Below are 17,731 nucleotides of genomic sequence, written 5' to 3'. Positions count from 1 at the left end.
GGGACTTACTCTGAGCTCTTTTTTTCTTGTTTCAGCAGAATCTTCAGTAGCATCAGCAGTGACTATGGGCTCTCGGATCTCTGAAATAATTTCTGTAACCTGATGAGAACAAAGAAATCGCAGTGGTTATTTTCTCCCAAGGATCTCCTATTTTCTCCAAACTTTCTCCCATTTTTTCCCAACATTCTTTCCTTAATTCTCTTCCCTCTTCCCTGATGTTCTCATTGACTCTCAATAGCTTCAATGATCACCACTACGCAAATTACTTCAAAATTTATAATCCTACTCCCAATTTTTCCCCAGAACTCTAGCCCTGAACTTTGAACTACCTACTGAGTATCACACTTGGTGGTATCATGAGCACCTACACGTCAGTACTGTATATCGAAAACCTATCCCTCCCCTTGACTTATTTTTGTTGACAGTACCACCATTCTCCAAGTCACCCAGGCTAATAAGCCGAGAGTCATTTTTGATTCTTCCCCATTCTGTACATCCACTTACTAGTCAAGTTCTATTGACTGTATAGTAGCAATGAATCTCCCATCTGTACCTTCCTTTCCACTTTTATCACAAACAGGCTATTTTAGTCCATATTCTATTTCATCTAGATAGTTGCATTATGTTCAAACTAGCCTTCCAGCTTCTCACCTAACTCCTCCTTTAATACATCTTACATGTTGCCAGAGTAGTTTTCCTAAAATGTCGCTCTGGTAAAAAAAATTATTAAGTATTTAGTAAATACCCACCATTGCTAGCCCTTATATTCACCAGATCCTCCGTGCCTGAAAAATAAAAGTACAAACTCCTGCCTGGCATCCAAAACTTTCTACCATCTCAATCCAACTTCCCTTTATTACTTTACCTCAGACAACTCGCTATACCTGGGCTATGTTCCAGCTAAACTATAGTACTCACTATCCCCATTTTCACCCTGCTTGTTCCTGCTTCCATGGCTTTGTCATGCTTTCTCTAATGCTTACAATGGCTAAGGAAAGAAGCTTAAAGACACAATGGAAAAAAGAAAGTTTTTATTTAAAGTCAAAAGATGTGAAAATAGTATTACTCTGTTATATTTTACAAAATGATCTGAAAATTTTCAGTATGTAAGAAATATAATCTGTTGAACTGAGCAAGTATATTTGTTTACATATTGTTAAGAAAAATCAAAGGAGATTATTTTTTAAAATGCCTCATTATTAATCTAAATATGTTTTCATGAAGCAAAAAGCAATGTGGTTAGATTTAGAGCTACCATCTTATAAATGGTCATTTGGAAAGTATGATGGAAAATGCCTAGATTTGTTTAGTAAAAATTAATGAGGCCATGCTTATTTAACTAAAAGATTAAATGAAAAACATAAGAATCTATGCAATCCCAGGCTCTTGCTAGACTTCAGGATGCCAAGGAAGACGGCCCTGTAGTAAATGGTATGTGCAACATTATAATTCATTTCCAGTTTCACTGGGCTTACTTAATTCTTAGTAGTTCGTTTTTTAAAGATAACAGAGATTATATATACCTTTCAAATCAAGATTTCTGCAATTTGTGTAAAGTGTATGAAAATGCAGGAAGAGAAATGTTTGCTTCCCAAGTAACAATAACACTATATAGACATTTGAGAGTTCTTTGGGGCAATTCTAAATTTTTTAAAAATTATTTTTAAAATAGATCTTTTAAATATCCATATACCTGTTTTTAAAGGGACTGCATATTGGTATATTTGGATTTCTCTAATCTGAGACAGCAAGATTTTATCTACATGGTTATAGCACTTCTAACACCTTCAGGATGATTTTTTCCCCCAGAGATTCTAGGTTTGAATCCCTGCTCTACCATTTATTACCAGTTTATCTAGGACAAATCATCTCACCTCTATGAATTTCCTCATGTATTAAATAATGGGCCAGGACCAGGTCATCTAAGTGTATGATCCAATGATACATGCAATTTCTTTCTGCCTAAGGCCCCACCTGATGAGAGCATTGTCTCCATTCTCAAGTTTCTCATGATGCTTTGCATAGACCTCACTTTCACACTCATCAAAGTATCATTTGTGACACAGTTATTTGTGTAAATGTATCTTCTCACTTTGGATAGTATTTATTTCTGTGTCCTACTGCCTATCACATTACTCCATATACAGTAGTTGCTTAATAAAGATTTGTTGAATTCAAGTAAAGAAAATTACTGCACAAAAATAGTCCCACCCAGACTCCACAGAAGAATAACAAAAACATCTGAAAAAACATTGCTGTTGAAAACCATACTAAATATTTTTAGATCACTAGCCTAGGGGGAGAAAAACAGAGAAAAAGTTAATCTAATAAAATGTCTCAAAAATTCTTTGAACAGAAGACCCCCCCACACACACACACATAGAGAGATTTTGAAAGGGGTCTATTGTTCTTCATAGTCAATGCTTGAAAAATTGAAGTCACTAACATTAAAGATTAAACAGTATAAAGCTAAATTTTGCTTCTTTTCTACACTTTCTTGTCCTTTAAGTTATCCAAACTTATCTCCTGTTAATTCCATGAAAACTGGAGATGAGAACATCTTTTCATATTGTCTTATAAAGCTGGATATAAGTACAAAAAGTAAAAGCAGTGACTCTATTCTCTCTTTTTCAGTTAATCATTCAATCAATCAGTAAATATTTATTAAGCACTTATAATGTTCCAGGCACTGGGGATACCAGAGGCAAAAGAGTCTCTGTCCTCAAGGAGCTTAAAATCTAATGGGGGAAACAACCTATCTATAAAGCAAGTTATGTACAGGATAAATAGGAAATAATAAAAAAGGGAAGGCACTGGAATCAAGAAGGGTTGGGGAAGGCTTCCTGTAGAAGGTAGGATTTTGGTGGAGACTTAAAGGAAGCCAGAGAGGTCAGCAGTTGGAGCAGAGGAGGGAGAGCATGGGAGACAAGCATGGGGGACAGCATGAGAAACTGTCAAAAGCTGAAAGAGACAGCCAGGCAACCTCACCTTGACGAGCCCACAGATTAGGGAGCTCACCTGCCACTTGCTCCCAAATCTATACCAGTTCAAAATGTTTTGACAAATATGGACTAAGAGTAACTATGGGCCTAGTGGTTTACTAGGAACTAAGGGGCAATAAAAAAAAAAATTAAGATAGGCACTGTCATCAAGATATTTACAACCTGGGTGAAGAGACAAAACTGATTCACGTGAAGCTATTAGATCACAAGACATCATAATAAAGTTCTAATTTAAATATAATAAAGGTGGTATAGACAACTCTGTCCATAGCTACTAGGAACATGGGACCAACTCAGAGGGATCTGTGATTTTGTCCATTGGCAAGTTGCCCATGATTTAGTGGATAAGTTCTAGGCAGTTGCCTAAGTAACACACAGAGGGTTGTGACTTGTCCAGGGTCACCGAGCTAGTGTCAGAGACAGGTCCTCCTCACACTAAGCTCGATACTCTATCCTTTATACAACACTGCCTCTCATATTTATAAATACTCCTACAGAAAGGAAAGTTGCTTACAATCTGTGTCTTCTTAATATCATCATTAAAGAGATGAAGCAGTCTCTCAACCAGAGAAGAAACAAAGGAAATCGAGAGAGTTGGTAGGGTAAGAATCTCCTGCAGGACAGCCAATAATTGCTTTCTGCATTTGAAAAAAAAAAAAATGTTAACTTGATTAGGACAATATATGACTTGATTTGTAAAGTGTCATCTCTCTTCTTAATTACATTCATCTGTATTCTCTGCCAGAACACACTACTACAGATTCAAAAATCTATGGAGCCAGAGTGAGTTAAAAATCAAACTTCTATCTTATATAAAATAATTTTTAAAGGGGCTCTACTTGTTTACATCATTAGGATAGAATGACTACAGTTAAATCATTGTTTATAAAATATCACTAGAAGTTGCTGGAATAATTTTTTAAAAGATGTAAATTTTTAAATGAAAAGCCACACTATTGTAGAATAAGAATGTCATTCATAAAAAACAAATATTTACAGTAGTGTTTTAACTAGATAGACTATAATTTTTACATCTATGAAGTTAAATTTGAAATGAATATACTATCCTTCTCAGATTTTCAGAAAATGTATTTTGTTTAGGGAGCCTGGTTGTTTCTTAGAAAAGCTGTGTCAAAGCAAACTGAATAAAAATAAAGTTAATTCATTAGTAAAACAGAAAAATATATTTTCCTTCTGGAGACGGGGAAAGGAACAAGAAACCAGTGGATCAAAATAAATAAATATGAATGATATATATTTAGACTTACCTTCCTCCCTCTTCATTGGTATCTAAGGACTTGATAATTAGAATCAACTGCTGACCTATAAACTCTTTTGTCATCAAATTTTCAATAAAGGCAAAATCTCCTCTTTTTTCTTCAGTAACAACTGGAATGTTCTGAATATAACTAAATTAAAAAGAAATGAATAAAAGCAGAATATCTTTTAAAATACATCAAGAGACATTATCTTTTTTAAACCACTAAGAGGTCATGAAAAAGGCCAGCCTCCTTTTAAATTTAGTATTAGAGAACTTATACAGATAAGTTTATAATGAAGCCATTTATTGGAAAAACTATTATCATTATGAGCTTTTACAAAATAATAAATGATTCAGGAATGTATAAAATTAATTTGAGACTCAGTTTTCAATTTTAAAATGGGGAAATATCAGCACAAAATACATTCTGGTGTCATGGATAGAACGTTAGACTTGTAGTCAGGACAATCTGAGATTAAATCTCACTTCAGATACATACCAGGTGCATGACCCTGATCAAGTCACTTAACCTCTCTAAGCCTTAGTTTCCTCATATGAAAAACGAGGGTAATAGCACCTACTTCACAGGGTTGTTGTGAAAATCAAATGAGATAACACCGAGAGGTGCTTGCAAAACCTTAAAGCACAGTATAAATGCTAGGCATTATCATCATTAATATCATTATCACAAAATCCTTCCATGACTTCATCGGTATTCAATATGAAATAACTAAATTATCTTTAATTCATCCATTCCTTTGTCCCCCACATTTCACTACCTGTCAAGCCCCAGCAATTCTTCCTTCATTATAAAATCTCTCATTTTCAGCCTCTTTCCATTCCCTCTGCCACCTCTGTCAACCAGGCCCTTATTCCAGACCTGAATTCCTGCTATCGCCAACCTGGCCCCCCTGTTTCAACCTTTTCCAACCCGTTCTGTACACATCCAGACACATATCCATTTTCCTAAAGCAACACTACCTGCACTCAAGTCAAAGCAGCAGATATTTATTAAGCACCTAGTACACACATGGCACTACAGAAGGTGTTAAGGATTAAAAAAATAAAAAGTCCCAGAAGTTGAGACTTACATTCAACTGGGGAGATAAAACATACACACAATTTGGAAATGTAAAGAACAAGAATATAATTTCTTAAAGGAGTACCAGTGAGAGTTGACTTTCCAATACCCCAGCTGTTTGTTTTTTTGGAGATCAAAGGAATCAGTGCCTTTAAAAATTGAATAAGTTAATAGAAACTTAAATTTACAAGCTGTCAATTAGTAATTAGTTGGGAGCCAGACTTCCCACCAATTACTGTTTTCCTAAGACAACCTACTTCAAATACCATCTATTACATACACGTACATGAAAAATTGCTACAGCACTACTAATCATTGCCTATTTCTGGAGGCTTTTTCAAGTGACACTCTTCTGAGAAATCTTCCTATCGAGTGGCAAAGATCATTCCTTCCCTTATAGACATACAACTTCACGCCACCTGACCCCTCTAAATCTCAAGAGAAGTAAATAGATGATTGATAAGTGTAGCCTATGGTGCTACAGTTTTTTTTGACATACTAAGAAATTTGCACCTACTTTCATTAAAGAACAGAACAAAGTCAACACATTTTTATTGAATGTGGCATCAAGGCCCATAATTACATAAACATATTGATTGACAGACATGTTAAAATTCAGGGACGATTAAATCAATCATTTTTAATCATCTTTTAAGATCCCTAGGATCTTAGAACGTCTCTAAAAAGGGATTCTCTAATCCAATAAACTTTCTTTTTCATAATTCTATCATTCCTGTAAAAAGAGATTATTTCCTATAAGAGACACAGGACGGCATAAGTGGAAGGACCAAGATACTCACGAGTTAGAAGACCTAGGTTTAGTCCCAGTGCACATTATTATTAGCTGTATGACCTTAAGCAATTTATTTAGCCTATCTGAATCTCAGTTCACACATCTGTCAAATGACTATAACCATCCTGCCCAATTCACAAGGTTGTGGAGAAGACTAAATGACGCAAAGTATGTAAAGTGTCTTATAGCCATAAAGCATTAAATCAGCTGCATCATCATAATTGCCCATGTACAAGTGACATGTATATTGTGCTTGAGGGTTATGATGCAACCTGACTCAACTGTAATAAGGCAATGTAGGAGGTACAGTAGACATAGAATAATAGCCACAAAGGCCACCTAGTCCAACTGAGGGTGCTGAACCTGGAACCAGTAAGCCCCATATTTAAAAACGGTCTCCTCTACTGCCAGTGGTGTGATAATGGATGGGCAAGGCCACCTTCTTGAGCCTCAGTTTCCTCACTATTAACACGGAAATGATAATAATATTGGCAGTGTTCCAGGGCTGATGCAAGATTCAAAGAAATGACATTAAGTACTTTGCTCACCTTGACATTTTATATAAACCTCAGCTGTTTTCATTTTAAAGTTTGCAAAAGATTTTATTCATATCAGTTACAGGACTCCGGCCTTCTTTATTCCAAGTATAACACTCCATCACAGCATCAATGATTTTTTTCACTACAAGTTTCTCCAGATACAAATGCTCAAGTATAATATCTTAAATAGTGTTACTATGAATAATCTCCTCTGTCTTCCAAGCTTATTAGTAACTAAGAAAGCTTTAATTTTATTCCCAAAATCAGTATTTTGATGACAGAATAAAAAAGAAAGGACCTTTTTACCTCAGCAGATATTCTGCATAGATAGCAGTTTCTGGCAAAATCTGCTCTAAGAAAGCTTCCCCTTCATCTCCTTTAGATTTCAGATATTCACAAAGAACTCTCCAATATAAAGCAATTTCAGGGGTTAGTGTTTCCATAGGGATCAATTTCCTTGATTTAATAAAAAAAAGGCAATTAATTTATAATTGAAAAGTAAAAACCTAACAAAGTACATTCTCTAAACAGGAAGTAACAAACTTTTAAGGCTGCTATAACTTTTTTAACTACAATTTAAATGGAATGAAAGTGAATGTTGAAAACTAAAAAGAAATAATTTTTTTTTAAAAAAGAAACAAACAAAAAAAAATAAAGTAACTTGTCCAAGATCACAGAATTAAATGTTAGACCTGGAAATTAAGTCTCCTGATATTTGTAATAAAAGTAAGTGGAGACCAAGAAAATGTATCAACAAAAAAGTTTTTTAACTACAAGTTTTAATTTATTTATCCTCTCCCATTCCCACCTCTAAAAAAGGAACTGATAAATTTAGAATCTTAAAAAAAAAAAAAGGAAAATGATCAAACACACAGTACTGGAACAAGCTATTGGATAATAAAACCAAAGTAATAAAAAGGAAAAAAGGAAAGTGAATACGTTGTGATACACATCTACTAGAAGTTTTATATAGGAAAGAACAAGGAAGATAAAAAGGGCAGCCACACAACTACAAAAAAGACAAAGACAAAGCAAGTATCACACTCATCTCAAAAACAGATGGAAAATAAAACTAAATGTAGTAATCTGCCAGTCATGGTCATCTAGCCACATTAGAAATAGAGCCCTCTCCCCTTATGTGTGTCTATCAAGGAAAGGTGGGTCTAATTAATTGTATCTCTCCCTATCTGTTCATGACTCCCACTTTGAGAGTGAAGGAGGAAAGGATAGAAAGAGTAAAAAAAGAACAATCCTCTATTTACCTGCCATCGCTGTTTTTACAGACTTCCATCAGTTCACTAAGAGGAATCATGGCAAACAAGGCCTTCAGGATTGAGTCTGCCACCTCAGGGCAGTTTTCTACATCCAGACGATGCAGAAATTGTAAGATACCTCCTTCGGTAAAATGTAACCAAGACTGAAGAAGTTTCTTCTGCATAACTTCTTTCACAGCCTCTGTTCATATAGACATTTAAAAATACCACATAAGCAATTTCCATGGGGGTTTTACTGCCTATATTTTGAATAAAAGTTAGTTTAGTTAATTCATTATTCTCAAAGTCATAGACAAGACCTCAAAGACTACCTGGAATGACCGCCTTCAATTTGCAAATGAGGTAAATGGGGTCCAGAAGGAAAATAATTTGCTCAAGAATTGGAAATTGAGGGGATGCCTATCATTTGGGGAATGGCTGAACAAATCATGGTATATGAATATAACAGAATACTATTGTTCCATAAGAAATGATGAGTAGGTGGATTTCAAAAAACCTGGCAAGATTTACATGAACTGCTGCTTAGTGAAATGAGCAGAAAAAGAACATTGTACACACTAACAGCAACACTGTGCGATGATCAACTTTGATAGACTTAGCTCTTCTCAACAATGCAATGATCTAAGACAACTTCACGCCGCCTGACTGCTCTAAAGTTCAAGACCAAAAGAAAATGGATGTTTGATAAGTGTAGTCTATAGTGCTACAGTTTTTTGACATACTAAGAAAGTGATGGAAAATGTTATCTACACCCAGAGAAGGAACTATGGAGTATGAATGCAGACCGAAGCATACCGTTTCCTCTGTTTTTTTTTCTTTTTCATTGTTTTTCCCTTCTGTTCTGATTCTTCTTTCACAACATGACTAATGTGGAAATATGTTTAATATGACTATACATGTATAACCTATATTAGATTGCATGCCGTCTTGGGCAGAGGGGAGGGGGAAAAATTTGGAATGAAAGTGAATGTTGAAAACTACAAAGAAATAATATTTTTTTAAAAAAGAAACAAACAAACAAAAAAAAAGTAACTTGTCCAAGATCACGGAATTAAATGTTAGACCTGGAAATTAAGTCTCCTGGTATTTCTAATAAAAGTAAATGGAGACTAAGAAAATGTATCAACAAAAAACACAACCAAAAAACCACCCAGTAAAGGTGAGATATACAAAAATCAGCATTCCCCAGGATTCCACCTTTGGACCATTTTTGTATACTCTAATCCTCAGCAATTTCATTTACTCCCAAGAGTTCACTCTTCATTTCTACATTAATGACTCCTGATTCAGTATCTTCAGCCCTGATCTCTTTCCTAAACTCCAGACTTGCATTTCCAGTTGTTTGTTGAGCACCTGCACCTCAATGCCATGTTAAATGTTTAACCTTGGTGGCTACTGCTCTCTCTCTCTCTCTCTCTCTCTCTCTCTCTCTCCTTTGATACCTACTCATCTCTAACAAGATCCTTGAGGATAGAAATGATTTTATTTTCTTTGTATTCCCAGTGCCTGGCACACAGTAGGTGTTTAATAAATGTTTGTTGAACTGAATCCTAACAATGACCCTGTGAGGCAGGCAGAAACAAGCATTGTGTTCATTTGACAGATGAAGAAATTTAGGCTCAGGGAGCTTGTGATTTGCCCAAAGTCACACAAAAAATAAGCTAGCTCAAACCTAGCTCTTCTGACTAAATTTATTACTCTCTTTTTAAAAATGAAAATTTTTGTGATCTTATCATCAAAAACATTAGGAAAACTCTAAAAATGAGATAATAAAATGTAATTTCATATGACTGTCTCAATAGAAGCAGAAAAAAAGGTTTGACAAAACATGATGCTTATTTATGTAAAACAAAACAAAACAAAACAAAACCCAACACTAGAAAGCACAAGAATAAAACTACTTTCTAAAGAGTAGCTACCAAAAACCAACAACTAGCATTTTTTTTTGTAATGGAGAAACACTAGAGGTCTTTCAGATAAGATCAAGGGTAAAGCAAGATGACCTTTGTTACAACTATTACTTTATGTAGTTCTAGAAATGCTAACTACAGCAATGACAAGAAAAGTAAATTGAGGAATAAGCATAAGCAAAGAGATAACAAAATTATCACTATCTGCATATGATCTATTTAAACTTAGAGAATTCTGGTGACTCAACAAAAAAAATCAATTAAAACTAACCTCAGTAAAATAATAGGATATAAAATAATCCTGAATAGCATTTCTATATACTGCTAACAAAACCCAGCAGGAGATAAAAGGATATAAGGGCCTCCAACTAATTATTACACAGCTACTCAAAGTCTTATTCTGATAAAAGTAGGGCACTGAATAAACTGTTGAATTGTACTAGTGAAAAACTCTTAAAAGTTAAAAGTAGCAACAGGGTAATTGCTATTTTGGGATTTAATTCTGAATCAGGAAAAGATGATTGGCAAAGTATAATAGATTAACAGGACCCTTAAAAAAAATGATGGTTGTTGTTTAGTCATGTCCAACTCTTTGTGACCCCATTTGGGGTTTTCTTTGCAAAGATACTGGAGTGATTTGTCATTTCCTTCTCCACCTCATTTTACAGATGAGGAAACTGAGGTAAACAGGGCTAAATGACTTTCCAAGGGTCATACAGCTAGTAAGTGTCTAAGGCCAGATTTGAAATCAGGTCTTTCTGACTCCAGGTCTGGTACTCTATCCACTGAGCCACCTAGATACACTAATAGCTAACAAAGAAAAATGTTTAGAAAACAGATTTTTTTTAAAATTCAGAGACAGACAATACATATAAATGATTTTCAAGTATCTTGGTCATGAAAAAGAGGAAAGATAAGAGTTTAATATTGCTTTTTTGCAGGTAAGAGTAGACCTAAGCATGTTTATAGGCAGAAGGAAGAAGCCAGCATAGTGGGAGATTATGTAAATTTATTTTATTTTTTTAGTACAGCTTTACTAATACTCTGTTTTTAGATCACCTAGACTTTCCCTTGTTTTCTTCCCCCTTCTCCTCTCAAAGAGCCATTCCTCAAATAAAGATTTTTTTTTATTTTAAAAAAGAAAAAGAAAATTTTTTTTTAGCAAAATTGTTCTTTGGGGTCATGATTTTTTAAATTTTACATTCATTCTCTATTGCTTTGCCATTACTGTTCTATTTACATTGTTGTAGTCACTGTACATATTGTTTTCCTACTCTGCCTGCTTCACTTTGCACCAGAGTTTATGTAGGTCTTTCTGTTTTCTACATTCATCATAATTGTCATTTCTTACAACACAGTAATATTCCAAAACATTTCCATACTACATTTCATTTAGTTATTCCCTCATCAGTAGACATCTACTTTGCTTCCAGATATTTGTCACCAAAAAATGCTGCCATAAAAATAGCGGTGTATATAGAGATTTCTTTCTTTTTTTTTTTGTAAATAACCTCATTAGAGTAGATGACTAGCGGTGAAATCTTTTGGTCAAAGGGTGTAGATATTTTAGCCACTTTTATTTGCATAATTCCAAATTGCTTTCCAGAAATTTATTCTGATTCATAGATTCTGCAACAATGCGTTTGTAGCTTAATTTCCTAGCCACTTAAAAATTCAAGAGGGTTATTTCCTCACAGCCCAACTTCTTTATTAATTTAAGGATTAAATGATAAGTTAATTTTTAAAAAAAGATAAAAATCTGCAAGGCACCTGACTAGATGAGAAAATCACTGTAAATCTAAAGGTAAGAAAACACCACTGTGGAAAATAAAAACCTCTGATATGAACCTCTTTTAATAATAGGGAAAATGCCATCATCTAATATGTCTTTTAGCCTTTCACACATTTTGCTTAATCTTTAAAATACTTTAAAATTGAAAAGAAAATAAATTACTTTCCCTTCTCCTTTTACTCCTTGAATTTCCCTAAAGGTGTCTGATAAAACAAAGTCAAGTAAAAAATAGAGTATTCTTCTGAGCACAAATAAGAGAAAAATTTTGAATTGCCTTGAGAAACAAAGGACTAAGTCACCATGCCAGAAATATAGTAAACAAGAATATAAATTTTTAATTTTACCCTTAGCTTTTGGGACTTTCAAGAAGACTAAGAAAATGAATTTAAATAATGTATAAGAAGCCAAAATATTCATTAGATAACCTATTTATAAAATGAATATGTTAATGTTAAGTTAGACAAAAAATAGTAGCCTGCTTCCCTTCTTCAGTCTACTGCTCTGATTTTCAAGTTATCCTATTTGTATTTGAACCACGTGAGATTTGTTTCCACATCTGAAAAAGGTAAGGAGTAGTTTAAAATAGAAATTGGATTATAGAGGTATGGAAAAATAGGGAATGCAGCCTTCAAGGAAGCAGCTTCCTTCCTGTCTTTGTTATATTCACTAAGACAGGGGAAATTTTTTCATTACAGAAACTAAAGCTCAGTGAAATGAACATAGAGGAAATCAAGAATGCGGTGAAAGAGTGAGGAAAACTTCCTAAGGGTAAAAATGTATAATACAAATTGATATTGTAATAAAAATAGGCTACCCTTCATAAATGAAGAAAATATAATACTGTAAAACTGTACCTACAGCTTGTATTCTGAATTTTTTCCCAGGATGATGACAGCAAGTCATTATTTCAACTATCCTCCCTGCCACCCTAAGCACGTAATTTGTAAGAAACCTGGTTATTTAAAGAACTATGAAAAAGATTTAAAAATTATTATAATAGTTTGTTTTTTTCCATCAAGTGTGGAATCACCACACTCACATCACAGTTCCAAATGTGTTTATAGGAGAGGTAGAAATGGCATTTAAAGAGAACAAAAACAGGAAAAACAGCCAGAGTGGACCAAGTGTATAAAAAGATTAGTGTTGGAAGCAACATAACTGTGAAGGCATTGAGGGACCAAGGTGCAAAGTATTTGAAAGTGAAAAGACGTAGAAAAAATTATTATTTTCAATGTTAACTTTATTAGCAACCATTAACAACAAAAAACCAACTACAATAGTAATAACTACTGACCTAAGTACCTACTCTCCAAAGTATACAAAATCTATATGAGAGTTATATATCTATATTAATCAAGGGCATTCTGGATCAGGGTATTAGCAGAGAGCAAACAAGTTCTCAAGAGCTATATTAAAAAAGACATCTTATAAGGTGTCTCTCATTCATATATCAAGATCATTCCAGACTCTTTGGAAGATATAACAAAAATCACACTATTCAAGGAACCTTTAATCAAGAGAGGCTTAGAACAGAGATCTAGCCTTTCCAAAGGTATTTATCACAATGATGGAGGCAATCCAGTGGAGAATCCTGTGGATGGTGAAGTCCTCCAGATGCTGTTTTTGTAGAGTGTGCTAATTGCTCTAAGACACAAAATATTATAGTTTCCTGGAAGAGACCTATAATCATTCACAGTAGTTGCCTATATCCACAAAGTTAAGACCAAATAGATGAAGAATTCTCACTGATCAGAACGCAACAAACATTTAGATCAACACCCCATAGAACATTTTCAATAGTATATTTATCTTGGACAGATAGTACAGAGTGATGAGTTGGGCCAAGGATCAAACAGGAGAAGAATAAGTTAGATTTCCTTCTGGAAACTTCAAAGCTCTTTTACCCATTCTAAGCTCCCATGAAAACAAAGGCTCATATTTTCAATACTTACATTCTAAAAATATTGCTAAATGGCAGGGAGATATAGAATACAGTTGCCTCCAGAGAACTAAAAATAAGTCTCAGATAGAGGGCAATGGAGAGTCTCATGGTAGATTTATGCAGGCTACAAGATCTAATCAAAGGAGAACTTGAAAGAACAAGACTTATACTTCATCAAGGAAATGTAAAAGAAGAAAAGATGGGCTCTTCACGTATTGAAGGTGAGAGGTAACAGGTGGAGATAGCCAGGGCATTCCACTGGTACCCTCATAATGACAGGAAAAATCAAGGAAGTCATCCAGAATGATGGGCAGACTGCTTCACTTAATTTTTGTGAGAAGAGAGACAAGAATTGCACAAGATGGCAGGTATAGATGGGTTCCATTAAATCACAGATGTATTTTAGTTCCCACCTCATGAGTTTGTTACAAGGTCCAGAAGAGAGAATATAAAACACTTTTTAAACTTTAAAACAACACACAACTGTCAATTATTATTATATGCAAAGCAATACACTAGATGCTAAAGGAGATGTTAAGATTTACAAAGCATGACCTTGACCCTCAAGTTATGCTATTCCAAAAGTACCATCAAATCTTCTAAACTCATATACATTGCTTACCTGATCTGTCATTAAGTCCTTGTTGCAGAAGCTTTACTCTCTGAGCTATAGACAAAGCTCTCATATGAACCTTTTCAGCTAAAACCTTAAAAACAATTGACAGACAAAAGTTAAGTTCCATTAACCTGGAAACATGAAAAAAAAAACCAACTCTATATTTTCACTTAATATAAAAATGGACTTTACACAACTCCTTTGTCCCAAAAGAAAAAATAAGTACATCTCTATAAACTGATTGTTACCAGTTTAAAATGAGAAAATAATAGATTTCCATGAAACTTCATTCTTTCTGTGATCATTTAGGTGGGAAGATGCCCATTATATTGTTAAATAGTTTTTCACATTAAATTTCCATTCTAAAACAGGACAAATATTTTTAAAGTATTTACGTATAAGATATTTAAATCTCATGTACCTGATATGCCAACTTCCTGACAGCCTCTTTCACATCCCTGGTACGTCCAACAATTTTTGACAAAGTCTTTGCTGATGGAGCAATACAAGATAACACCGCACGCCTCACTTCTGAATTGGAATCATTTTCAAGTAAGGTACTATATGCTTTAAAATAAATAGCAAAAAAAAAAATTTTGTCTGCTTTGGGATTTTTTCATCATTTGAATTACTAGAGTAATCACTTTATCCATTCATATGAAAGCAATTCATATGAAAACTTAACAAAATTGCAAGTAAATATTTCAAAAATACTTCAGAATCATGCACGATGAAGATAGTTTCAATGAAGAATATATATTTGTACAACTGATGACCATCAAGGATCACCGAATAGTAACGTGCACCTGTAGATGTTCTTTTGATCCCCATAACTCTTTGATCATTCTCCTGTGGAGAACGAAGAAGGACCAAAGGACTTTGAAGAAGTCCTAAGTTTAAATCCAGCTTTGCCACTTACAATTGTGTTACCTTAAGTCACTGCACTTAACTGAACCTGTTTTCTCATCTGTAAACAGGAATAATCATTTTTGCATATTTACATATTTGCTTTTTGTGATATTACAGGACTGGCACAAGAATCAAGTGAGATAATGTTTATGAAGCACTTTATAAACTGCAAAGAACTTTTGATCAGCTACTATTATTTATTGCAAGGGATAGGTAATAAAATTAAGTATTTCTTAATGCATTCAATATATAATTAATGGAAATTATGCCTAGAAATATTACTTGAACATTACTGAAAAGGTAATTTCAGATCTGCACACACTTTCAGTATGTCAATATACCTTTATATGAAGCATATACCAGTGATAGGGATACCAAAAAGGGCAAAAACACAATCCATGCTATCAAGGTGTTCATATTATAATGGGGGCAATAACATGCAAATAACTGACATACAAGATATATGCATTGTAAAGTGAAGGTAACCTCAGAGGGAAGGCACTAGTAGTGAGGGGTCAGAAAAGGCTTTCTGAAGAAGGTGGGATAACTAGAATGACAACAGTGGAAAGAAGTATGTTGAAAAAATTTTGCATATTAGTTAACTGTAAGAGCCAAAGTGGATACCTACATGGAACATTGCCATGTTCAATAAGTTCTAAACATTAAATTTCAACTTCTATACACAGAAGTCCACACGTATCTCATAGGCACTCATTGAGAGTCTGCTGCACCATAATAACTGAAATAGCTATAAATCAGTTCAAATTACATTTAAAATTATTTTTTAAAAGAATGAAGACCAAAATTCTTTGTTATAAGACCCTCGGGGGGGGGGGGGACAGGACTAAGCAACATGAAAACAAAAGACAAAAATAAAAAATGCTTTTAAGAAAGAGTAAAGACTATAAAAATATTTAATAAATAAAACTCAGAGGCATCATAAATCAAACAGTGAAGCATGAGATGTCACATTTAATTACGGTTCAAATTATTTTCTCAACAAGCAGGTTTCCTAAGTCAACATAAAGGACTGAGGTTAAAAACCAGTCACAGTTAAGATTACAGACAAGGTTATAGATTGTAGGTGCAAGGTCATATAGAGTTGCAGAGGTCATTGAGTCTAGACCAATGCTCACTGTACAGACAAGGAAAATGACGCCCAGGTAGGTTAAAGTGACTTGGCCAAGGTTATATACACAGTAAATGGCATAGTAAGGATTCAAACTCAGATCCTTTGACTCCAAATGGTTGATAAGAAATTATTCTAAGGATGCTAGAAGCCCTTTGGCTTGGATTTTGGATAAATCTAAGTTTATCAAAAGTCCATTTTAAAAGTCTTTATTTATTTTAAACAGCTGTCCATCCTGAAGAGTTCTCAAAAATGTCTTGACGTTGCTACTTGGGAAACAAACATTTGTTCCGACATTTCAAACACTTTACACATATTAGAATAAATCGTGATTAGAAAGGCTTCTATAACAGCAATTAACTTTTAAAAATCCAATTATTGAGAAGTAGTGAAGTTGGAAATGAATCATGACATCGCACATACCATTAACTACAGGACAATCATCATCCTTGGGATCCTGAAGTCTAGCAAGAGCCAGAACTGCCTGAATTCTCACATTTGGAATTTTATCTTTCACCCTAATAAGCATGGCTTCGTTAATTTTATCAAACAAATCATCATCAATCTGGGCATTTTCCGGCATACTTCCCAAAAGTTTATTTATAAGATGGCACACTCTAAATCTAACTGCATTGCTATTTGCTTCATGAGACTAAAACAAAAACAAATCAAGAATTAATCATAGGATACATTATAGAAGTCACATTTAATTCAGTTTTTCTCCAGAATATGCACACAACTACATTCTAGTTTAAGAAGCTTACATTTAAGTTTCTGAAAATGTATAGGACATTTTATATTATAAAACATAAAAGCTATAACTATTTCATCTCTGTGCCCTGATATACACTTTAAACCTTGTCCAAATAAAACTAGTCTTAAGAACTGATTCTTTAACATGCTTTTCATTGCAAAACTTGACTTATTTAAACAATATTTACATTAAACTAGAACATTAGTTTTCTCATCATAAAAAAATACCGGAGAACTCATCAAATTTATATCTTAAATGGTCGTACTGTAAATATTCTGTATAGATAATTATAAGTTTTAGGAAACTAATTTAATATTCTTCCAAATGTTTACATATATTTTCTAAATCATGTTTCATTTTCTAAATGATACATGTCTAAAGGTCTTGTTAATTCAGCAAATTTCTTCAAAAAACACACTCCTAAGACATCTTGATAATGAATCAAATAATACCTCCAGGAGAAAAGTAAACAAATAATTTAAAAGGGAACTTTCTTCATCTTCTTCATCATCTTCTTTCTCTGATTGGTGGAATGAAGTAACAAACTTAGCTGCAAAATCTACTACTCTCTCCACAGCAGGCTCCCGCTTATAGATTACCATAGCATATTTAAGGTAATGAACGAATTCTTTAAAAAAAATTGTTTTATCTTCTACCTGAAAGACAAAATAAATCCTTCTTAAGTTTATTGATAAGCCTATTTATTCTCAGAATTACATTAAGGTTATG

At 33.8% G+C, this 17,731-nt stretch overlaps 1 protein-coding gene across 1 annotated transcript in view; it reads right to left on the bottom strand.

Moving 5' to 3' along the window:
- Window positions 1-17,731, bottom strand: part of NCAPG (non-SMC condensin I complex subunit G) — a 51,571-nt gene that overhangs the window by 25,934 nt on the left and 7,906 nt on the right. Inside the window, exons 2-10 of the mRNA XM_027835986.1 lie at window positions 17,455-17,658; window positions 16,672-16,900; window positions 14,632-14,777; window positions 14,217-14,301; window positions 7,939-8,131; window positions 6,983-7,132; window positions 4,271-4,411; window positions 3,517-3,640; window positions 10-99 (exon numbers count right to left, since the gene is read on the bottom strand). Of these exons, the coding sequence (XP_027691787.1) occupies window positions 10-99; window positions 3,517-3,640; window positions 4,271-4,411; window positions 6,983-7,132; window positions 7,939-8,131; window positions 14,217-14,301; window positions 14,632-14,777; window positions 16,672-16,900; window positions 17,455-17,658 (1,362 nt within the window). The remainder of the gene's footprint in view (window positions 1-9; window positions 100-3,516; window positions 3,641-4,270; window positions 4,412-6,982; window positions 7,133-7,938; window positions 8,132-14,216; window positions 14,302-14,631; window positions 14,778-16,671; window positions 16,901-17,454; window positions 17,659-17,731) is intronic.

This window comes from Vombatus ursinus, unplaced genomic scaffold (genome assembly GCF_900497805.2).
Source record: "Vombatus ursinus unplaced genomic scaffold, bare-nosed wombat genome assembly UNPS02014818.1, whole genome shotgun sequence".
NCBI classification, from domain to species: Eukaryota; Metazoa; Chordata; class Mammalia; order Diprotodontia; family Vombatidae; genus Vombatus; species Vombatus ursinus.
This window is presented reverse-complemented; position numbering and strand designations above follow the sequence as displayed.